General features: G+C 44.3%; 1 protein-coding gene across 1 annotated transcript in view; it reads right to left on the reverse strand.

The window, feature by feature from the left end:
- Positions 1-25,582, reverse strand: part of MTMR7 (myotubularin related protein 7) — a 150,572-nt gene that overhangs the window by 23,440 nt on the left and 101,550 nt on the right. The window contains exons 7-8 of the mRNA XM_075556769.1: positions 19,855-19,987; positions 375-484 (exon numbers count right to left, since the gene is read on the reverse strand). Coding sequence (XP_075412884.1) covers positions 375-484; positions 19,855-19,987 — 243 coding nt within the window. The remainder of the gene's footprint in view (positions 1-374; positions 485-19,854; positions 19,988-25,582) is intronic.

The following is a 25,582-nucleotide window of genomic DNA, read 5'->3' on the forward strand; positions in this document are numbered from 1 at the left end:
GTTTCCTCTCCAATAAAGAGTTACCGTCTCAGAAACTCGAAGGAGGCAGTTCCATCGTATCCTACCGGTTATCCTATCTATCCCACAAGGCAGCAGGCACCATGACTGACCAACTCAAGTTCAGTTGTGTGAAAAGAGACGTCTTTCCTCTTCCCAGGACCAAGCCTAGTTGGAGAGAATATTCTGCAGACATTTTACCACTAACTATTCACTGGCATATTAGCAGCTGATCAGCACCCTCTCAAAAAATCACTCTACTTAAGGGAAACAAAAGGAAGTCTACCACGCCTACCACCCACTCATGGCAGCCTCTGAGGAAGACACGGGACCTCTTTTCTGAAGTGAAGTATGTTTCCTTCCTCTGAGTCTCGTACCTTTGCAATGAAGACGCCAGCATCCATAATGGCCTTGATGTGCCTTAACCAGCCAGAGTTCTCCAGGCCCCACAGGAACTCACTCATCGAAGGAGATTTAAGTTCACACACTGAAAAATAAGTCATGTCAGTAAGAAAATAAAATAAAGGGCTATCTCATTTTACATGGGGTTAACCAACATTTGCAGGGGACATTTTCTGCATGGAAGGAAGGTGATGCTCAAACTTAATCCACATTGTTTCTATAGAACCCTTTCCAGTAACTCCGCTACTTTCTTTGGTCACAGGGATGCTGCATCTGTTTATATTTATAGTACTATATTTCTTCAGGTTTCGTTTCCCCCTTATGCATGAAACCCATTGAATATCATATCATAATAAAGGCTTAGATGATAACATCTATTTCCTTCCAGTAAGAATAATACAAATGGATCCCTTGGGAGTACTTGCGTTGTAGAGTGCTACAGAGGAAGAAAAAAAGTCATATAAATTACTAGGTCATCCAGCATTTCCCCAATTAGAACTCTCCATTATGCAATCACTTCCAGTGACAACTATTGTGAAAACACAACTTCCCTAAAAATTTTAAAAGGAGAGATCCAACTCTGTTTGCAAACAACCCACAACCAATGGGAGTAAAGCTGTGAAGTTAAAACTGAGCTCCTCCACTTCTAGTTTAAGAACATTTAGTAGGGCTTCATGTTAAGGGTCTTTTAAAATTATTACTATTTTATTGGGGGTTCTTATCACAATCCAGACACCCACCCATCGTGTCAAGCACAGTTGTGCATGTGTTGCCATCATCATTTGGGTCTTTTTTTTCAATACACAGTGGAGAAAACCTAGGATCATCTATATTTATTTATTTATTTTCAGTATTTTATTTTATTTTTTTAATTTTAACAATTTATTAGGGGCTCATACAATTCTTATCACAGTTCATACATATACATACATCAATTTTATAAAGCACATCTGTACAGTCTTTGCCCTAATCATTTTTTTCTCCTCTTTTCTTTTTTTACATTTTATTAGGGACTCATACAACTCTTAGGATCATCTATATTTATATAACAAATGAAGGTGTGCAATGCTTCTATAATATTATCACAAGCAACTCTCAGCTAGAGAGCTAATCACTCATTTAACATAAAGCATTTACTTATTTTTCAGTTTTAAACACTGGGGGCTGTCATAACCTCTTTCCTGTATCAAGCTTTGGATCTTTTGAATACTTTTCTCTCATTTCATTTGGGGTCAGGAGAAAGTAGGTAAAGGGTTTAGTGGGGCCATCTAGCTGGAACAGACAGATTAGATCAAACTTTGGATGGTGACAGGGCCGAGGTGGAATTGTGATTCCATGTCTAAGGGTGAGGCTTCTAACTGCAAGGTTGGAGGTTCAAACCCACCAGTTCTTCTGCTAGAGAAAGATGAGGCTGTCTGCCTCTGGAAAGATTTGCACTCTCAGAAACTCTATGGGCCATTCTAGTCTGTCGTACAGGATCACTGAGTCACAATTGATTTTACGGGGTGAGTTTTTTGCTATACCAAACCAAAACATCAAACTGATTCTAATTCACAGTCATCCTATTTAGAGTTTCTGAGGCTATAAATCTTCACAGGAGCAGACAGCGTCATCTTTTGCCCTCACAGTATCTGGGGGGTTTGAACTGAGGATCTTGCAATGCATTTCAACATATACCAGGCAGTGCCGCCAGGGCCCTTTAAACAAATAAAGCATTAAAAAAGAAGACAGAAAATAAATCCAGGGGACTTCCGGCAAGATGGCAACCGAGTAACACATACCAGAAGGACTCTGCAGAATCAGTGCAGGAGAGCAACTGAGAAGGAAATTCCACGCTGCTGGGTCACAGGAGGAGCATCATAAAGTTAAGTAGACACTAGGTTTTGAGGAGCTGTGGGTTTTTGGCTTACTACTGTGGAGGCCAGCTAAGGCTTAACCTTAGCCCCGCCACAGTCTCGGCCAGAGGTGGGCTCCTTTGTCCAGCCCAAGGGCTTTACTTCAACACAGCCACAGCTTGCTGTCACCTCTGGGCAGGGTTTCAAGACCTCCAATCCCATGGTCAGGCAGTTGGGGCTCAGCTGTATCTTTGCTTTTGTTTCTCTCGCCTCCCCCCCCCCCCCCCCCAGTCTCAGTGGGCTCAGGATCTTTCTCTTCTCTGTCCTCTCACACCCACTTCTGGCCTCCAGACCATTTCCCTTCGCCTAGAGAAATGACGCCTGCCCTCCACACAGTCGGGGGAGCTCCTACCCTCGGCGTCGTAACTTCCCCCTCTGCTGGGGAAATCCCGCCCACCTTCCGCTGAAGGGAAACTCAAGCCTACCTTCCAAGGCCCTTTAAGCAGCTGGAAGAACTCCCACACACCCCTTGGGGTGCTCCACGTGGCTGGGGGAACCTCTGCCTATCCTCTGCAGTCCCACATGGCTGAGGGAGCTTCCTCCCACCTCCTATAGTGCCTCACAGTGCTCCAAGCTGCTGCGCAAACCTCTGCCCAACCTACATGGAAATCTAGCCGACTAGGGAGATTCCACCTGCCATTGATGGCAGACGGTGCGCTACAACAAAGTGGCCACACCCACTTGGCCTCCACAGCACTCCCATTGTAGCAGACACCCCCACATGCCCTCTGAGGCACTCCAAGGTACGGTTGGCAACACCAAAACAGCTTCCTGTAATACCATTCAGTGCAGCGTCAACCTCTTGGGTCCACAACCAGCCAACCGGTGTCCCCTGAGAGGACCGTCCAACTTGTCCTCCAAACAACAGAATACTGGTTGGCTAGGAAAAGAATGAGACCACAGGAGGATAAAGCGTTAGTCCAACCCCACAGTGCAAGTAGCTACAGGCAGTTCAAAGAAGCATTCCCACAAGTCTCCCAAGGAGAGAGCCCAGTTCTCTTCAACTCTGGAAAATGGTGCCAGACTCCTCAAAAACAACAAAATTCAAACAGCAATCAGCCCCAACAACCTCAACAAAAAAAACCAGGAGACACAAAAGGCAATGTCAGAAGAAGTCCTGAACTTAACTACATGCATAGAAGCAGACACTGATCTGCCACAGAAAGAAATCTTCAGAATGCTGCTTGGAGTCATACAGGATATGAGGGAAACAATACAGGAAAAGGATGAAATGATAGAGGAGATAAAGGCAAGGAACCAAAGGGAAATGCAAGACCTAAGGGATGAAATAACAGAATCCAGTAGCAAATTAACAGACTTCACTAACAGACTTGAGGAAGCATTAAGAGGCTGAGGCTAGCAGACTGGCTTAGAAAACATAACCCCTCCATCTGCTGTCTATAGGAGACACATTTCAAGATTACAGACAAAAATAGGCTGAGAATCAAAGGCTGGAGAAAAATATACCAAGCCAATGGAAAAATCAGGGGTTGCAATCCTAATCTTGCACAAAATTGATCTGAAGGTGCAAGCCATAACAAGAGAAAAGGAAGGGTACTATATAAAGCTCAAGGGAACAGTACACCAAGAACCAGTGAGCATAATAAATTTATACGCACCCAACAGCGACCGCAAAATTCATCAAACACTCAAAAAGATGAAAAAAAGAAGTTACAGGCTCAACAATTATAGTAGACAACTTTAATACACCACTCTCCGAGAAAGATAGATCCCAGGGAAAGAAGCTTAACAAGGAGGCTAAAGATCTAAACATTACGATCGGACAACTTGACCTGATATTTTCAGAGCGCTCCACTCAAATGCAAAAAAATTCATTCTTTTCAAGCTTACATGGCACATACTTGAAGAAAGACCACATGCTAAGACACAAGTCGAATCTGTGTAATTTCAAGCACAAAGATATCATACAGACTTCTCTCTCCGACCATTATGCCATAAGGCTGGAAAACAATAAAAGGATGGTTAAGAAAACAAGGGCAAACAATTGGAAGATGAATAACTATTGCAAAAGGAGTGGGTACTGATCCAGATCAGAGATGACATTAAGAAGTTTCTAGAAACCAACAAGAATGAGAATATGATCTACCAAATAATTTGAGACAGAGCAAGTTTGATAGCAATACATGCACACATGAAAAAGGAAGAGAGACTTATGATTGATATGCTGACACAAAATTTACAACAACTAGAGCAGAGTCAGCAGGACAATCCTCCTAATAGCAAAAGAAAAGAAATAATAAAAGTCAGGGCTGAGATTCATCAGAGTGAAAACAAGAAAACTATGGAAAAAATTAATGCAGCGAAAAGTTGGTTCTTCGACAGTATTAACAGAATCAATAAACTGCTGGCAAACCTAACCAAAGAAAGGAAGGAACAAATTTCAATAGCAAGGATGAAACAGGGGACATTACAACAGGCCCTAATGAAATCAAAAGAATACACAGTACTAGGAAGGCCTGTACTCCAGTGAATTCAACAACTTGGAAGACATGGACAATTACTTGGAAAAACAGTCCCTCCCAAGTCTATCCCAGATGGATGTCAAGAATCTCAAAAGACCCATAGCAATAGAAGAAATGGACTTAACTAATAACATATAGCAAAGAAAAGACATCAAAGGCATTCTCATCGGGAGGGAAGAGGTGAAACTATCGCTATTTGCAGATGATATGACTTTATATAGAGAAAATCCCAAAAGCTCCACAAGGGGAGTACTGGAAACAATAGAGGAGTATGTCAGAGTGTCAGGATACAAGATCAACAAGCAGAAGTCTATTGGACTGTTACACACATTGGACAAGACCACGGAATAGGGGATCAAAAGGTGGTACCCTTCACAATAGCCAAGCAGTGATGAATGCAAGAAGCCCATCTCCACATGGGAAGAACTGGAAGAAATTATGCTAAGTGAAGTAAGCCAAGCACAAAAGGACAAATACAATATGAGTCCACTGAGGTAAGCTTAAATCTTCAAAAGAGACATAGGGGAAAAGCTATTATATACATACATTCCTGAGGTGAGGTCCAGGTACTATGGCAGGGGCCAGACCCATTCCAGGGATACATGTGGCAGCCAACTAAAAAGGAGAGGAAAAGAAAGAAGAAGGAGGCGGAGGAGGAGGAGGAGGACATGGGTAGCGAGGGAATAGGGCACTAACCCAACCAAGGGGAGGGTGTTGTTTATATCTCCACAGGAAAGGGAGAGAGATCAGACTTCAACCCAGTGCACCAAGACGTGAATGCAGCATACCAGCATAAAGCAGGGAACAATACAGCGGTCTGCAGGGCTGGCCCCAATACCTACTACGTGGACACACACACCTCTCCCCTCAGAAGAATGCACTTCAGAGGACAGCACTGAACCTAAAGCTCAGGGAGAGGGACATGTCTGATCAGTGTACACAGGAGCAAACAAAGAGGGAAGGAGAGAGCGGACCACATCCTGGCCATCAAGACCCGAGGATGATATTCCTGCTCAGAACAGCCAATACACAGAAAGGACCATAAGGACAGTCCCACCAGGAGATGTCCCTCACTGCCCCCCCCCCCATAGCACTACAAGGGACAACACTGGAGGCACGGTGTGGGAATTATGCCCGATCTGACCCACCACCCTGGGGTGAAACACTTAGGGTGTGCAACAGAGCAGCAAGGGGAGCAAAGCAATGAAGTCCCCAGGGAACACCAATATTAGGCTCTGGGGCCAGGGTGTGGTCCCCATAAGACTCAACCAGAAAACATTCCAAAAGGTCAAAAAACAGACCTGGAACTATTTAGGTTTTTCTTTTTTTTTTTGCTGTTGTTGTTTGGTGTTGCTGTATCTTGTTTTTGTGCTTATTATTATCTCTGTATGTCTGACTAGATAAGATAGGTAGGATAAACAATCCGGAGGAGAAAACAACAGGACATGGGGAGCGGGAGGCTGGGGAAAGCAAATGGGTGTTAACAAACCCAGGAACAAGGGAACAATAAGTGATCTAAAATCAATGGTGAGGAGGGCATAGGATACCTAGTGGAGCTTGATCAGGGCCAATGTAACTGAGAGGGATTACTGTAACCCAAAGGAAGGCCAAACATGATAATGGGACAAGAGGAAAGTAAAAGGAAATAGAGGAAAGAACTAGGAGGCAAAGGGCATTTATAGAGGTCTAAATACAGGCATGTACATACATAAATATATGTATATATAATAATAGGGAAATATATCTATGTACATATATTTATATGGTAAGTACTAAGGTAGCAGACAGACATTGGGCCTCTATTCAAGTACTCTCTGAATGCAAGAATATTTTGTTTTAATAGCCCAGCATTCCATCAGGCTCACCTTCCCGACATGATCACTGAAGACAAAGCTGGTGCATAAACAAATGTGGTGAAGAAAGCTGATGGTGTCCAGTTATCAAAAGATATAGCATCTGGGGTCTTAAAGGCTCGAAGATAAGCAAGCAGCCATCTAGCAGAGAAGCAACAAAGTCCACATGGAAGAAGCACATGAGCCTGTATAACCATGAGGTGTCGATGGGATCAAGCATCAGACATCAAAAACCCAAAACAAAAAATCATATCAATGTGAATGAGGGGGAGCGTGGAGTGGAGACCCAAAGCCCATCTGTAGACAACTGGACTTCCCCTTACAGAAGGGTCGCAAGGAATAAATGAGCCAGTCAGAGTGCAGTATAGCACCGATGAAACATACAACTTTCCTCTAGTACTTTAACGCTTCCTCCCCACCCCTATCATGACCCCGATTCTACCTTACAAATCCAGTTAAACCAAAGCAGTACTACACGGATATAGACAAGAGCTAGAAACACGGGGAATGCAGACAGATAAACCCCACAGGACCAATAATGAAAGCATATCGATACCAGGAGGGTATCGGGAAGGTGGGGGGAGAAAGGGAGAACCAGTCCCAATGATCTGCATATAACTCCCTTCCAGGAGGACAGACAACAGAAGAGTGGGTGAAGGAAGGCATCGGTCGGTGTAAGACATGAAAAAAAGATTATAAATTATCAAGGGTTCATGAGGGAGGGAGGGAGGGAGGGAGGGTGCGCAAGGGAGGGGGGGGGAAAAAGGAAGAGCTGATACCAAGGGCTCAAGTAGAAAGGAAATGTTTTCAAAATGGTGATAGCCACAAATGTACAAATGTGCTTGACACAATGGATGGATGTATGGATTGAGATGAGAGCTGTATGAGCCCCTAATAAAATGATTAAAAATATTTTTTTAAGTGTAAAGAACAACAACAAAAGAAATCCACTCAAGGGTGCGGGGTAGTGACCAGGTAGTGTGTCCGTGCCTGGACTGTGAATGAAGGAAATACAAAATCAAGGCTGCGGAGCTGAGAACCAGACCTGGCCTCCAACATATCTGGAGTCTTTGTTTTCCTTATGTGCAAGTGGTCCGACCTGCAGATATGTGTGCAATAAAAATTTACAACCCACTCTAGGCATTTTAAGAACGAGCCAACAGAAAGGGGGTGGGTGGGAGGGAAAGTCAGAGGAACGGTACCCCCAAAATGTGACGTATCAAATAATACTCCGTAAAGGACTTCAGCGATATTTGAGTTGGGGCTGGAGAAACACAGAACAGGAGACACACAAAACATAAAGCAGATCAATTTTCTGACGTGTTGAAGGACTGAGAAGAGACAAAATCTCTAAGGATTGAAGATGGGCCAGCCACTGGGGGCTTGTATCCTGCCACTGTCTGGTCTGGAGATAGAGTCCGAACCAGACGTCGATATTTGGAAGATGGACGTGATGCCGCAGCATTGAGTGCAACACAGCGCACCAGGCTTCAGTGGAGGTTATCTTTGTGTCTTCCAATCACTCTCCTTCCTCCCTGCTGTGTGTCTGGCTTCTCTTTCCTACTGCCAGCCCACTGACCCACAGCAATTCCAGGCCTCCAACACAGGAACAAGAGTTTTCCACAGATTTCTTCACAGGCTCCCTTCTGCTATCCTTCACTTGGCTTTTCTCTGGCCCATCAACCACCGTCTGCTTTCTTGCCCAGCTTCTCCTGAAAACGCAGCCTGTTTCCCAACCACTCAGCACTGCTGCTTTCCTGATCGACCCCAAGGCATGCTGCCACAGGAACTAGAGCAGCGTCGTTATCGGCAAGTCGATTCTGAACCACGGCGAGCCCCTGTGTGCCCCAGTGGACCTGTGCTCCATAGGCTTTTAGGGCTGTGGCCTTTCTCCCGAGGCACCCGGTGGATCTGCGCCTCCAGTGTTTGATGGTTACATGAGTACTTATCCATTTGTGCCACACGGAGAGCTAAGATTAGGAGGCACCCCCTAACTTCAGTGAAAACACAACACACTTATACTAGAAAAGACCTAGAAACACAGTATTCAATACGGCTCAATTGTGGAAAATACTTACATCCATTCCGTCACCATGTGCACGATGATTGCTTTTGTTGGGCGTCTTTGAGTTAGTCCTGCCTCACATGGACCCTGTTCCAACAGAACGAAGCACGGCGCTGGCCTGCACCATCTTCACACAGTTCTCATGTTGGACCCGTTGCTGCGGCGGATGTGTTAGTCCATCCTGTGCCGGGGCTTCCTCTTGTTCGCTGCCCTTAGGCTTTACCAAGCACGACGTCCTTCTCCAGGGACTGGTCTCTCTTGCCAACAAGCCCCAAGTACACAAGGTAAAGTTCACCGTCCCTGTCTCTACGGAGCATTCTGGCCGTCTTTTTCCAAGGTAGATTTGCTGGTTCTCTTGGCAGCCCATGGTACTTTCAATATTCTTTGCCAGCGTCATAATTTAATTTAAATGGAAAAAATACACAGGCCCTGTACCAAGAAGAACTTGTGGCTATCCCACCATTTCAAGAGGAAGCATATAAGCAAGGTCCTGAAGGAAGAAGTTCAAGTGACACTGAAAGCCTCAGCCCCAAACAGGCTGCAGGAATGGAGACATCTCAACAAACTACTGAAGAACTAGAAGCACTCACTCCTCTACGTCAGAAAATTTGGAAGACAGCAACCTGGCTAACTGACTGGACAGAGATCCATATTTGTACCGTGTCAGCTGAGACCACCAGAGAACCAGAAAGGCGTTTGCTTGTTTTTTACTGACTACGCAGAGGCATGCGACTGTGTGGGTTATAACATACTTTGGCTAACTTTGATCAAGGGTGGCAAGGATCACAACTCCATGCAAAGAAGACTCAAATCCTTTCAACTAGACCAATAGGCAACCAAGGAAAGTGGAAAAAATGATTGAGTTGTCTTCCAATTCTCATGAAAGCAGCAGTGGAGAGATCCAATGATCCATTAGTAAATCGACTGCACAAAACCTCTTTTCAAAGTGCTGAAGAGAGAGGCTGTTTACCTTGTGGACTAAGGTGTGTCTAATCCAAGCCTTGGTATTTTCAATTGCCTCATCTGCACGTGAAAGTGGGACATTGAATGAAGAAACTTGATGTTTTATGAAGGATGTCGCTGGCAAAGAATACTGAAAGTACCATGGACTGCCAAGAGGACCGGCAAATCTGGCTTGGAAGTCCAACGAGCATACTCCCGAGAGGCAAGGATGGTGAGACTGTCTCACATACTTTGGACATGTTGTCAGGAGACACCAGTCTCTGGAGAAGGACAGCATGCTTGGTAAAGCAGAGGCCCTTGACCAGATGAACTGGCCCAGTGGCTGCAAAAATATGCTCAAACATAAGAGCAATTGTCAGGAACATACAGGACCGGTGACCGTTTCGTTCTGCTTTGCATGGGGTCACCATGGGTCAGAAGTGACTAGATGGCATGACCCCACAACAACCGCCTTTGCCTCTCCGGAAGCGTTTATCCTGGCATTCCATATCCATGAATGGATTTAACAAGTGCTTCATGACTTTCACTTAGCATGATGTTATCAAGGTTCATTCCTGTTATGGTGTGCGACAATACTTCCTTCCTTATTATGGCTGATTAATAGCTCATATTAATTAAAAGCATTCCACATAAATTAGACACTTAAAAATACTGCATTGTAATGAAAACTGAGCAAGCCCTGCCTTCCCTGCTCCAGCCCAGCAGAGATCAGACCTCTAGGGACACTGGCCAGCAGTACCGGCCTGGCCCTCCAAGCGGCAGCCTTGGCCCTGCTGTGCGCGGAGAGCCCCGCGGGCAGCAGCCTGTAACATTCCAGCACCCTCTGTGAGCTCTCACCACTCCCTGGGCGCCTGCTGTCTGGTCTTTCTGTCCAACCCCAGGCCGTGACCCAAAATGGCCAACTTAATCCTAAAATATACACATTCCATTGCTGAGAGGGAGCCTCGGGACTCGATTCCTTTAAATCTCCCACAGATAGCTTCTCCTGCAAACAGTTGTTTTTCTGGGACCCCCTCGCCCCCCCCCCCCCTTTTTTCCCCCCTCCTTTCTCTTCACCGAGTGGTCAAATGGTCAGGTTATTATTGCAGGGCTTAGAGCTAGTTAGCATTCTCGTCTATTTTAAAAAGTCCAGGGAGCCCGAGGCATAGCTTGGCATCCAAGTTCTGAAGCTCGGCCCAAGAACAAATGATCCTTTTCACCATTCCTTCCCACCAAGCAGGGACATGACAGCGAGTCTAAAAATACGGACACCAGGCCTTCCAGCTAACCTGGAGACGGCTGGTGCCCAAAGCAAGGCGTCCCCAAACAAGGACCTAAAATGTACTGCCAGAGAGAATGTTCCAGTGTTTCCCTTTTCAATTTCGCTTACACAGCAAGGGACACACTGCCGAATCTCTTGCCATCTCAGCTCACGTCTTCCAAGGAACAGCTCCTTGGTGAGCATTTGTCTTTTCAGGAGCACTAACACCGGGTGTGCTAAGTCACACGATCTGGCCAGCGTTTCAAGCAAGGCAACAATTGGTATTTTCCTCGGAAAGCTGAGTAGCTGTGCTAAAAAGCAAACAAGCTCTCCGAAGCTTGTATATGCATGGACAGATGAGAGCACACTTGAGACAGATACACTGAATGCCTCTATTCTTACATATAAAACTATTGGGTTTGTTTGGATAAACGCAGGCTAAGGCAGGAATACGGATTTGTTCACTCTTGTTGCCAAACCCAAACCAATATTTGCAAACCATTTTGCTGGACAAAGTTCCTGTCAGCTGACATCAGCAGCATGTGTCACAGGTTCCAGAGGAAAGTACTTACTAACCAGCAGTTTAACGCCCAGGTCTAGCAATATTTGTTTTATATAAAGATTATCCTACAAAATATAAAATGCACATTAAAAAAAGCAAGGATCTCTGACTTTGGAGTCTATGGCGCGTGGGATTTAGCTAGAGAAAGACAAAGCTCGGGTACTGTTCCTTTGATGTTCCTGCACATGCTCCTTTCTTCCAGTGCCGTGGCTGGGAAGGGGTCAGTACGATTGTAAAGAACATTTCTTTGAACCCTGTGGGATAGATAGGTGTTGCTTGTGTCGTAGGCCTAGAGTCAAAGTGTATGTGGCGTGTCTTTAATTACTGTCCTCACACACAACTGAATTGTAGTAATGTTTGATTTTCCTTTTCCCATTCTGGAGGCTGGAAGACAAATGCAGTGAGCTGGTCTTCAAAGACCAGGCAAAAGGATCGTTTCTCTTCATTAGACAGAATCACTCAAAGAGGCTTTAATTACAGCCTGTAAAATGAAAGTGTTTAGTTATGCTTATTTGTTGTCTCTCTATTTTACTTAGAACCCACCCCAAGGGCAGAAGATCAGCTGTGGATTGTGTTCAATGTATTCATGCTGGTGGTGCTGTCCTCCCGCCCCCCCCCCCATTCATGTCAACCACCGACCCTTATTCTAGAGAACTTTACATTATTTGCAAAGATTTGCATGCTAAACTTTCTACAGGACACCAAAAGATTATTTTTTTAAGCAAAGCAGCTGATACGATGATTTTTCCCCCCTGGAATCTTTACACAATAACACAATTCACAGGAGCCACTTGTGTGCAGCATGGTTTTCTTTTTAAAGAGCAATATAAAATGACAACATGAATCAATCCCAAATTCTGTATTCCTATATTAGAATTAGCTTGTAGCATAAGAAGTAGGATAACTGAACACACACACATAGTGTGTATGAATAGGTATGTACCCAGCTATGAATAAACAGGGATGCGTGTGTGCAAATGCTTGCATGCACACATATGCTCGGTAGTTCTAACACCTATTGACTTAAAGGAAATCATACATCAGGTTTACATTTATGAGCTATGGGTGTGAGTTTCGTTCCTAAAGCCAAATTCAGAGATGGTGTCTGGGTCTCTTGACTCCAATTCCCACATGATTCCAGTATAAACAGGGGAAAATTCCTCGTACAAAAAGGAATGGAAGTAGGGTGAAAAGGAACTCTATAAAAGGCAGAATTCAAGGAATGAGACTTAGAGCAAATGTAAATGGAGAGACTTAGACTTGGAGAAGATAAAGGCGGCTAAGAGCCGAGGAAGGCTGGGGCGGATATAAAAGACATTAGTGATCGGCCAGATTTAAGACGAGGAATCATGTAAGACTGAGAAGAAGTTGGCAGCAAAGAATCGAGGGATGAAATAGGCAGCATTTTCAGCCAAGGATGTAGGAGGTGGGACTCATTCCGTGCTCACCACACCAGCTGGAGGAAGCTGCCAGAACCAACATGCTCATAAAATTTGAAACCATATTGCAAGCAAATTCCTTCATGTTATAAATACTGAATTGCTACTTTCTTATGATAACTTTTAGGAAAGAAAGCTCATTTTGTCACCAAAATTAATGATGTCTACCTTTAGCTTCATGGAATAAACTTAATTCAACATAAAAAAAGATTTTTTTTTAAAAAAAGGAAAATTATTTATCTCGAAGTAATTGTCTAGTCACCCTAACAATAACCATAATTAACAAAGGAGTGGAAATTGTTCCATTACACCTAGAATCATTTCCGTGGATAATAAGATAAGCCAAACTTAAGAAACAAGTAACCACGAATTCTCTCATTAAATCACCTGTTTCCTCTGGCTTTCTTCAATACTGGCACCCAGAGATGGAATCATTGTCTTTGACTAACTGAGGGGTACCCTGCCATGAAATCCCCAATAAGGAAGCAGGGTTATTGCTTCCTGCCATGAACTTGCCCCCTATGTCAAGTTTAGTCCCTCTTTTGTATTAATGAACACAGCATTTTTCTATCCAATGACTGGCATATACAGAAAATGAGTAATTGTTTGACGAATGACTGAATCTCTGGAGTAACTCATAGCCCCGTTCATTAAGTGTCTCCAGAAGAACAGCATGTGCCCAATGCTCTCCTTCCATTGCCTACCATCTAAGAGTCTTAGTCACTCTCAAGGCTCAGATTAGAAAGCACCTCAAACAGGTTAATAAGCAGCTGAGCTGGAATCCAGTGCATAGCACATGCATCTCGACGGGCCACATGTCCCTCTACCCTGCGGGGCTTCCAATATGATTGTCTAGATTGGCCATTACCACCGAGCATTCCAGTACGGCATGCAATACCCCAGAAAGCTTAGGCACTCACTCATAATACTTCTTTCCTTCCAATCATCATGCACTGCTGTCAACGCCTGACAAGATGGGCTTATTGGTCTAGCCGAAAACGCAATACACATCCTCATGAGCATGTATTGCCATGTGACACCATGTAGTTCCACTTCCATGAGAATGGAGTTGTCTAAAGAGGGAGTGGCACGGTGCTAACCCCAAAGGGAACGAGGACTCCCATCGTTTCACCAAGCTCTTGCTGGTTGCTTCATATAACTGATAAATAAGAAGAATAAGAATATTAATAAAATCTCCAGTGATAGGGAATGACGAAAAGATTGGCCTTCGTGGTTTTTCATTAGATCCTATGTGTGGCGTTTCATAGCATAAATTGTGTCTACGTCACAAAGTTTAATTTGAAATGCTTGTCAAGCGGATGAGTTAGTCATTCCTCCATAAAGACCGGAAGGGGCAACAAACGAAACACAAGGGGCATTTAAATGGAACGGTACGTGGAAACTTTGAAGTGCAGTGTGTTCGGGATGTTGCCACCTAGCAATGAGGCAGGGAGACTAGAGCAGGGAATTGAAATTGTATTCCCACAACATCCACTACCACGATGTCTCCCGTGCCACACACGAAGTTCCCTGCGTTTGCCTTTCCTTTCTAAACCCAACGAACTCTTCAAGCAGCCAGTTAGTGCCTCGTCCTGAGAAACCTTCGCACAGAAATGCAGTCAGATACCCGCTCTGATTAGGTCACTAAACTTTCTCCCTCGCCTGTGTAGGGGGTAAGCCAAAGAAGTGGTTGCAGCTCTGGCCTGCTAAACGATTTCAGTTTTCTATTCAAGCCACTTGGCCTCCTTTCACAGGGCACTTCACTGTGTTATTGCCCAAATTGCTGAATTGACACTGGGTCTTTGTTCCATGTGCTCTTGGACCCACTCCCACCTGATGCGCCTAGTGGGGGGGAGGAGGGGTTGTACCTCTGTAAAACCACATGCTGAGAACACGCCCACAAGGTGTGACACATTGTTGATGAAATGATTGTCGATAAACCGTGCTGAGTAGGTGCAGACCACATCATGAGGCCAGCAATAATAAGCCTCTGAAAGTTCTGCTTTCACGTTCCGGGCCTCTTGAAGCAGGAAAATAAGAAAATTTATCTAAATGAAGGCATTAGTCTCAGCAAACACATATTTAGATGACTGGATTAATCTATCGTTTCTTGACGGATTCATTGTATGCAATGCTTATGTTACAGCCTATTATTTCTTCCCAAGAGAAAGCACAATGCGCCTTACATTTGAAAACACATAATAGTTTGCCAGAATCTCAATACATATGTGAGTTAGACGGGCCGAGGCATTGCTTACTTGGGTTTGCAAATGCGGTTTGCTCACGGTTACTCAGAGACTAAGGTAACCACCCAAGCCTGGGATTCTGACAGGTAGGCGAGGGTCTGCTCCACATCAACTCCTGCCCTAGAGAGCTTACAATGCAGTCTCATAGTTCAGACGAATTAGGGGTCAATCTTAGTTGTACAACTTATTGTTGTGACCACTTCCCAGTATCTTATAATCATTCAATAAATGTTACATCACTGCTATCATATGGGGTGAATGTTTGTGAACCTGTCAATATGAGAACCAAAAATATCAATGAAGATCATTGGTTCATGATGGAAAGTACTAGATTTCAATAATGTTAAATTGATATGATGTGGGTTTTTAATTTAAGTTTTAATTAAAAATGCGGCATACTCACCAAGAGTATATTTTGTAAACAAATCCCAGAGCTGTAACACATAATTCTGATGTGCTAATACAATGATTATCATGAGCATTCCATCTTAGACTATGATTTATCATATAGCTAATCATAGAATGCAGAAAATTTTATAACCTAATTTATATAGGATATATACCCCCAGGAACAACTGCATATGTTGTTCCTATATATTGTTTTTAAGGGATGCAAAACTTGCCTTTAGGAACATGGTAAAAAGTTATTTGGTTGGATGAGCCCAAATAAAATGATTAAAAAAAGAATAAAGAAAATGTGCTAAAACTGATTGTGGTGATGATTGTACAACTTTTCTTGATGTGATTGATGCATTGAATTGATTGATAGATATGTGAATTACATACCAATGAAACGATTGAAAATGTAAAAAAATATATTTGGTCAGTCTACTATTGTTCAACATTCCTGGGGCTTCCAAATCTTCTACTAGTATTAATAGCACTACTATCACAATAAAGGCATACATGCGTCTTTATTATTTTAAATCACATTCTGACTATCCCATCAGAGAAACAATCTGGTAGTAATATATTAGTCTTTCAAAACTAATATCCATGATAGCAGATTATTTAAATTACTAGTTCCACTAGCATATTCTTGGCAGTGTTAAATATTTTAACTTTAAAGAAAGATACCCCCCCAAAAAGGTACTTTGCGGTTTTAACTTACCGTATATTTCTTAAATTACTAGAACATTTGGACACGTTTCTACATGTTCCTTAGTTTCAACTCACTGTTTTCTTTTGTAAACAATTAGATTAAGTTGTTTGCCCTCCCCGAGGCTCAGATGCTTCATCTATGAAGTACAGGTAACATCGTGTCCTATACAGTTTTGTGGTGAAATCAAATAAAACTAGTGCAGTGAGAACGTATTTGTCATGAAGCCTAGCACAGGTGAGGGATGCTGGTTTTAGTTCATGAATGAATAAATGACTCAGTGGTCACCCATCCAAAGTTGCCTTAGAAGACAAGCCTGCTTTACTTCTGAAAACTCAGCCCTGGCCATCCCCAAAGAGCACAGTTCTACTGGGGCACACATGAGGTGGCCATGAGCTGGAATCGAACTGACTGCAACTGGTTGGTTAACCAGTTTCACAGAACTACACACGGCTAACAATAATAATCTCACATTCTTGCACGGTACAGGTATCAGGCTAGGGATGAAAGTGCAATGTTCAGGGCAACATTGATAGAAGGATGGAGTTTGCTGGTGGATTGAATTGCATCCCTCCAAATTAGATGTAGCAAATCCTAACCCTTTGCCTGTGGTTCAAATCCCATTTGGGAATGGGCTGCTTTGGCTGAGTTATGAGGCAGGATTGGTGGTGTTTTGAGTCCACCTCTGAACAGAATATTAGGGGATCAGATTAAGCACGTGGAGATGGGAGCAGATAGATGCCACACCACATGAAGACCATTACAGAGCCAAAGAGAGACGCCAAAGAGACAGGTGTCTTCTCCCAGAGCCTACATACTGAGAGATGAGTCTTTTGCTGGGAGCCAGTTTCCTAAATTCAGATGCCTAGCCTCCTAAACGCTGAGAAAATAAAGTTGTGGTTGATAAAGCTGCCCACTTGTGGCATTTCTGTTGTAGCAGCATCAGGGAAGACGCTTCTACTGCCGCTGAATTTTCCCATCACCAGCTGCCTACCTCGAAAGGAGATGCGCAGAACGGGGCACTGCAGGCAAGCACAGGGCAGCACGTCTGATGTGAATGCGATCTCTGAGCGACACCAGGGAGCCCCGAGGAGAGGGGCAGCGTTCTCTTCTGTCCTGGAGCGAGCACACGCCAGGCTCCCCTACGGCCTTTGTCTATTGGGGATGTGGGGACTGTCGGATTTATATTTGTTTTTCTTTGAAGGAAAAACCATTAGTTGTAGGATGAAAGGGGAAGCTACCGTACGGAGCATGTAATAAGTCACAAAAATGTGATGTAACATTTTTATACAGTGCTATTATTACCTCATTGGGAAATATAGATCCACAAAAAGAGTTTCTCTTATAACACATCAATCAAAGTTAGAATCAAATCACTTCCTTAGAAAGACCTACGCAGGGTGTGAACTTGGTCCTAGATTTCAGTTTCTGACGAAATAACCTGCAGGTCTTGCTAATGGACAGTCCTGTTCCGAGCCAGAATGGCCAGTGTCGCGCTGCTGTCATTCAGATAGTATCCCTGACCATGGGCGACACTTGAAGAGAATAATCATTATGTATGAAATGCATTATCCCCTTCCTGCCAGGAGCCCGCCTCGCAAACTTTCATTACTCCCAATGGCAAGGACAGCAGAAAAGGACACAGAAGGAGGGTCTGATTGCGTCACCCCATCAGCACTTGAGCCTCCCCCTAAGTGGTTTATCATTTACCCGGTGAAAACAGAGAGGCAGACATTGGTCAAGCCCCCTGAAAGGCATCCAGAAACTCGTCCTTGCTTACTGCACTGACAGACGGCTAGAACGGTGGTCGAGAAGGACCAGGGTCACTTATGAAACCGAGAGCTGTCCTCTGGCACTCGGTGAGTTTGCTTGTCCTTTACAAAAAGCAATGAGTTGGACCAGAAGCAGAAGCACAGAAGAAATGCTTCCTAATGAAAAGCCAAATAAATGCCGATTAGAAAACCCACGGCCAATTTATATTTGAGAAGCATTCCTTGGAGTAGCTTTCCCGCTAGAAGAAAACGCATGTTCTTCCAAGTCAGTTTATGAAATTACTGAATGGAAAATGTCAAGTATATCGAACTAATCATGTAAATTTTTAGTGATGCTAACATAGATGAGCACTGTTTAGACAAATATTAGGCTCTCTTTCAATGTTAGTACCAAGATACCCTGCATTTTGAGGCGTAAAAAGCACAGCTTCTAGCTGACAGCCAAACCGTCCAGGATAATTTCCAGAAGTTTGACCATCTCACACAAGCATGCCACAGGGACAGTCACAGTGACCTGAGCTGTGGCAGTGACACAGAGTGTGGACGGACAGTGGAGACAGTGTTGGCGCTGTGGCTGCTTCAGGTGAAGCAGAAGACTTCTTTGAACTCAATTTCCAACTTAGGGCATCAGACTGTATGTAGGCCTACAGACAGTCCTAGAAACGGTAGTCCAGCTGTCCCAGGAAGCTTTCCGATGAATAAGTTTCATGGCGACTAAAACACACCCAGAACTCCAAGAAAAAGAAAGGAAATGAGGTCCGTCTGTGACACTCCAGCGTCTTGAGCCCGACCGTGAGGTTCTCACTCGGTGCTGATTGGTTCTGATTCTCGAGCACTGCACCCGGAACAAAGCAAATGTGTACAACAACAACTGGGGGGCGGGGTGTGTGTGGCAACAACTCGGCGCCTCCTCTTCACGGTATTTCCTAGAAAGGGAGCCCACATCCCCGGAGGACTTACACACACACACACACACACACACACACACACACACACACACACACACACACAGCATTTAGCTTCTCGGGATCTACACCCAGGTTCCCAACGCACAAAGCCATGAGCTCGACATCCTCCTCCTTCATCTCAGCTCCCAGTGACATCAGGAGTGATGGGTTACAGCCACCGATTCTGCTGGGCCTTGAGGAGCACAAGGAGGAGAAGGCAAAGATGAAGCTGGTTTTGCTTGAAAAGTAAAAGTTCCTGCTAATCATCCGCTTATGGCTGGGTTGGTCACCAGGATAGTTCTCTGATGTTACATAATCTGTCTTTTCACGTTCCTTTCCACATGAATGAGTAAGGGGGGGGGGGTGGGGGGTGGAGAGCGAGTTGTTGTGCTCACTGTTGGGCGGGGGGGGGCATAAGTGCCTATACTGCAGTGATTGTTCAGGATGAGGGTCGCCAACATCCTAATAAGGTCAAGTTAGCAACTTGGAGATAGAGTTCATGAACGTGATTTCCATACAAAATCAGGTAGCTACTGTTTGAAAAGAAACACTGCTTTTTCACAAAAGGGCCTTGATTGTGGATCAAAATATTATGAGAGAGAAAGAAAAAAATATCCTCTCTACTTGATCTCAGAATGCCAAGTTCTATTGGAGCTTCTTCAGCCACCAAGAGAAGACGGCTTCACTGAGCATTCACAAATAAGTAAAGAGAAGGTGGTCCAGTATAAAGAGTCGCTGCAACGTGTTATTCTTCCCAACGTGTCACCTGTAGAAACCTCCTTGTTGCCCAAAGCAATCTTAAGGCCAAACCATTGCCATACGGATCTTACTGGGGTGTGGAAACCTTTAACTGGGTTTCCCTTTAATGTCTTATGCGAATAAACGGTTTACCTTCCAGCAGCTTTTGCAGACTGTTCCTCATGACATGGATGTTCTCTATCCCGAGAAACTGAAACTTGATATTGGAATAATTGTCTTCATTTTCATAGCCTTTCCCCGCAGCCCGGTTGGCCATGGCGTTCAGCTGCAGCGGTCAGCAAAATGGAGGAGTCACAAGTTACATTCAGGGCAGAGAAATCAGCAGTACGTTTCAGGGGCACGCAGGACAAAAGGCAAAATAAGACGCAGGAGCATAATTCTGTTTTAAGTCATTTCAACGTGGCATAAATCATGGCATCTCAGGCACGCACACTAAGCTTATATGCAAAAGTCTAACTGGTGGTGTGCGCAAGATTTTCTTCCCTGGGAAGCATTCTCGAGATAAACCCGTCTGGAGCTATCTCTCGCTGTTCCCCATCAGAAGTGTCAAAAGCAAGATGGAATGCTGTGACAGAGCCAAGTTGTCGCCACACATCACATTCTTTAGGTTAGCAGAACAGCGCCAGCAGATACAGCAGGCAGCACAGGGCTGGCTCATGTCTTCACTGGTATGTCTTTCAGTGCACTCCAGAGCGCACGTATTGCCAGCAAACCCATCCTCAATAGGAATAACTACTTCATAGTGCCCTCAACAAGGTGAACTGACACTGGATGCAGCAATGGAGTCACACATCCCAATTCGGAGGATGGCACCAGATCAGATGAGGTTTTGTTCTGTTGTACAGAGGGCTACGATGAGTTGGATGGAACCAACCCACAGCACCAAGCAACCTACAAGGATGCCTCAAGATAGCCAATTAAACTTTCACCAAGAATCACTGAATTAAAGATGAGTGAGAAAGCAGATGCCTACCCTCCAGAGACAGCACTCCTGGGCCACCTTATTTAAGCCTGACCACAGCCATTGTGAGCCAATGCAAACCTCAAGGCGGCCCCGTCGGACGGAGAACAACTGCCTGCCACACAGAATGTCTGAGGCTGTAAGCCTTTCTGGAAGTAGAGGGGCACATCTTTCCCCCGAGGAACAGCGGGTGGGTTTGAACCACTAAACTTTCAGTTAGCGCTTCAAGACCTGCACCCCCAGGGCCCCGTTGTCTGGGCTGTAACTGCCCACTTGGTGTAACAGCAGGCGAAGACTAGAACTTTCTGGAAGTGTTCGTATTTCTACCCAAGGCCGAATTTGCCCCTTTCTTGATTTTAGTTTGTGCTATTTAATCCTACACACCTATTAAGAGGCTCTTTTGATCACTACTATTGTTTCCATAATTTAGTATAGGAAACGTTTGGATTTCCTCATTCAAACTAGGTTAAACATTAATGAACTTTGGGCAACGTATTAAGCCCAAATGACTGCCCTAATCCTGTGTAGTTAAATCAAGAAGGGAAGAAGTTTTGCCTAACTGTGCAATACGTATGAGGGCACTACAAAAAAGTGTGTGGAAAATACCAATACCTTTTAAGTCTGTTTCCATGAGTTTTTTGAAGCCCCTTCATATTCTCTGACCCAAGTACTCTTATTTCTGAGAACCTAACACAATTAAAAGTACCAACCCAGAATGACAGAGGTCCAAGAATACTTACTGTAGTACCATTGTTTGTAACAGTGAAAAACACAAAACTCGTGAGTCTACCAACAATCACCGTCTGGAAAAATTATAGCATATTCCTGCCATATAGACAGCACTGAGAATAAGGACAGAGATCACATAGTGACTTGGAATTGGCCAAGTACACATTATGAAAAAGAGTAAGCTACAGAATAATATTTGCATCCTATTTTATACAATTATCCTATCAAAAAATCTATAGGTACATATCTATGTTTGTACTTGCTTGGATAAACAAAATTGCAAAATGCATAGAAAGCCATATCCATGTGGTAGCAGTTCTGGAGAAAGAAAGAAGCTACTAACTGCCATCAAGTCGCTTCCAACTCCTTGCCACCCGACAGGACAGGGTAGGACCCCCTGTGGGTTTGAGACTGAAGCTTTTTATAGGAGTAGAAAGTCTGAACTTTCTCCAGTTGACCAGCGAATGCTTTCAAACTGCTGACCTGCTGGTTAGCGGGATTCAAGCAGGCAGTCCTGATCGTGATCTAGCTCATGCGACACTGGCTGAGGCATGTCAGGCCATCATACAGACACTTTTCGTTCTGCAAAGATGGTTACCCTTCTCCCAGACATGCTGCGTGGATAAAGGGTTTGGCAACAATCAGGAAAAAATGTAAAAGGTGATTTTAAAGGTAATTCATGTTCACGCTTTAGAAATGTAAATATTTGGGGGAGGGGGATTGTAGATAAAATTACAACTTGACTATCTCCTCTGAAACGTAACATTCTTTAAAAATATTTTTGATTGCGTAATTATTTTCAAGAGCTTCTGGCATATCCTTCATAAAACAATCCATCACATAAGTCGATTTACAAGATGACCAAACCCAAATCACCAAGCTGCCATCGAGTCGATGTTAACTCACAGAGACCCTACAGGACAGGAGAGAACTACTCCCATGAGCTTCCGAGACTGCAACTCTTTACAGGAGTAGAAAGCCCTGCCTTTCTTTCTCCCAGGGAGTGTCTGGTGGGTTCGAACTGCTGACCTTTTAGATTGCAGTTCAACTTGTAACCACTACGTCACTAAGGCTCCTTTACAATGACAGGTTAAGCTTATTCCATATCTTGAATGATTCAAGTTTAGCCGACTCTTCACACGCCACGGAGATACTCCTCTACAAAGGTGTAATGAATAAAAATCTAAATACTCTTATGATATCTTAATCCATTATTAAGAGTCTTTTCACATTTTTAAATAGGCAAGCATCATAAATCTAGGAGAACTGATTGGTAGTTTCGCTGAAAAGCAAAGGAGTCATGTAATACAAGATGACTTCCTGAAAGTCAGCATGCACTTCATATAATGACCAGAAGGTGGCAATAGTAAGTCTACCATCCAAAGCGTAACTTGCCAGAATTTCCCATGTGGCAAATATGGAGCCCTTAAAATACAAAAGTTTTTTGTTTTGTTTTTTAATGAATAAAAATTCAAGGAACTGTCTTAGTCTCCTATTCGATACATATTAAAATAGAGCGATTCTGACACAAACAAAACACCGTTAGTACGTGGAGGGGCGTCTCTCCTAGCCGTGTCTTTGGAACTTTCACTCGGTGCCGGGTGGCCGCAGGCAAATCAGACGCACAGTGCTCTCCCTGGGGAATGCTCGGTTTTGCCCTTCCATCGGGCATAAAAGCGAGTCATCTCAGAAGCAGAAACACAGAGTCCCACGACCATCAGCACACGAGAATGCTGGGTGAAGTGGCAGAGGCAGCCCTGGGCAGGACCATACGGTGGAGCAGTGGGCTTCCCAGCTCCGCAGGTGGGCAACACTGTGTGCTGGAGGGCAGAAGGGTGGCTTGCAGAGCGAGGTGCCCTTGGGCATCTATCGGCACTAAAGAAGCTTTATAGCTTTTGCCTAAGCAGGACAGAGGCCAAAGGTCTATATGGCTGAGGACCAAAGACAGATGGAACCCAGAAAGCGACATGCCCGCAGTCAGGTCTGAGAAGAGGTGCTACTGTGGACAAGAACACGGCATCCTTCATGTTTCTGAACCCGACTGGGGTCACCTGGTACCAACTTCCCCCGAACATCTTTCATCACCGTCTGCATGATCTGCTATGAGTCTGTGTAGCCATTGAAATGCATTATTAAGCCCAGCAGAAAAGCACAGCGCTGGGGTAAGATGGCTGGTGAGAGAATAAGTTTGGAGAGTGGAGGCGTGCCTACCCTCTGCCTGGCAGCCACTGGCCTTGAGTTGATGTGGCCTTGGAGCTGGGTTCTCTTTCTCCAGATGTGGTCCCCATGTCATTTTGTCCGAAAGTCCAATTTGGTCCCCTCCCCCTTTGGCTGAGAACTCCAGAACCAAAGATACAGCTCTTCATTTCAGCTAGTAAAATCCCCAAGTTGAGCAGTTGGGGCGCCCACATTCCAAGTGCAATTTAAGTTTGAGAAACACAACAGACACATGAAGGACAAAGTGTCCTGTGTTCCGGTATAAGGCAGATCGTCATTTGGTGACATTAACATCTTCAGGTGCAGAGAAACTCACAGAGGAGCCAAGAAGAACCCACCTGTTCATCAATGATTATTTAATGAATACAGACGGCGTACTGGACACTGAATGGAACAGAAAGGCAAATACACAGCAGTCCCTGCCCCTGTGAGTGTGGAACTGAGTTTGGGAGGAAAAGAAAGAAACTGCACCAATTAATAATGGGAAACGTTCACCAGGATTGGGGTAGGAGCCACTCACCAATTCCAGAGGGGAAAAGATTCAATGTGACATCTTAAGTCACAAGTGAAAATTCAACAAAATCACATGGAAGAAGCCTGTATGATCATGAAGTGTCAACGGTTTCAGGTATCAAAAGATTAAAAACAACAACAACAACATTATATTGATGTGAATGAGGGGGTCGGAATGGAAACCCAAAGACCATCTGTAGGCAATTGGACATCCGCTCATAGAAGGGCCACAGGAGGGGATGATTCACCCAGGGCGCAGCATAGCACTGGTGGAACACACAACAGTCCTCCAGTTCCTGGAGGCTTCCTTCCTCCCCCACGATCATGACCCAGTTCTACCTTACAGATCTGCCTAGTCTGCAGTACGTACATTGGTACAGATAAGAGCTCTTGATGCATGGAATCCAAGACAGATAAATCCCTTAGGGACAGTAGTGGGAGTAGCAATACCATGAGGGTAGCGGGGAGGTAGCGGGGGCAGGGGAAGAAAGGGGGAACTTATCACAAGGTTAGATATAACTAACACACACACACCCCCCGAAGGGGACGAATAATAGAACTGTGGGTAAAGAGACACAATGGACAGTACAAGATATGAAATAACTATAATAATATATAATTGATCATGGAATCACAAGGGTGGGAGGGGAGTGGAGGGAGGATAAAAAAGAGCTGATAGCAAGGGCTGAAGTAGAAAGAAAATGTTTTGGAAATTATGGTGGCAACATATGTACAAGTATGTTTAATACAATTGAGTTATGGATTGTTATAAGATCTATAAGAACCCCCCAATAAAATGATTAATTAAAAAATTATCTTATAAACTGCTAGAATTCATGGTTATAACAAAAAAAAACTGTCTTTGTAGAAGGAGCAAAGACAGAATGCTGAGGATGAACCGAGGCTGCTGCCTGCCTTAGCTCCCACCTTCTCTACTGCCCAACAACTTCCTGCAAAGGCGTCGGCCCGCAGAGCCCCTCTTGCTGTGTGCGATAGGACCGTGGGGGGTTCTTCAGCTTCACTCAGCCGTGCAGAAGTGAGAACCCACTTGAGCTGTAAAGTGGAGGCGAGGCTCCATTTGAGATGTTTTAAAAATAAACTGTGTGCTGCTGATACACTGAAGGAGCATGGGTTTGGAATCAGACAAGTCAGGCACTGTGTGACTCTCAGTGAATTAGCCTCTCTTAATCATAGTAGTTGTCCGGGAAAAGAAGAGACCATCCCATAATTTGTAGCAGTATTGTAAGAATTAAACAAGGCAGCACTCAGTATTTCTACGAACTCAGCAAAATCACAGAACACATCAGTGATCAAGTCATGAACAAGAGTTGAGATGCAATGCGAACCCTCGTTGTAATTGAATAAATACCACATCTACATTTTCCCTTGTTTCCTTAATTGCACCAAACCCTAACAGTGATATTTTGCCTCCAAGGCATC

The sequence above is a fragment of the Tenrec ecaudatus genome, chromosome 8 (assembly GCF_050624435.1).
Source record: "Tenrec ecaudatus isolate mTenEca1 chromosome 8, mTenEca1.hap1, whole genome shotgun sequence".
In the NCBI taxonomy this organism is placed as follows: Eukaryota; Metazoa; Chordata; class Mammalia; order Afrosoricida; family Tenrecidae; genus Tenrec; species Tenrec ecaudatus.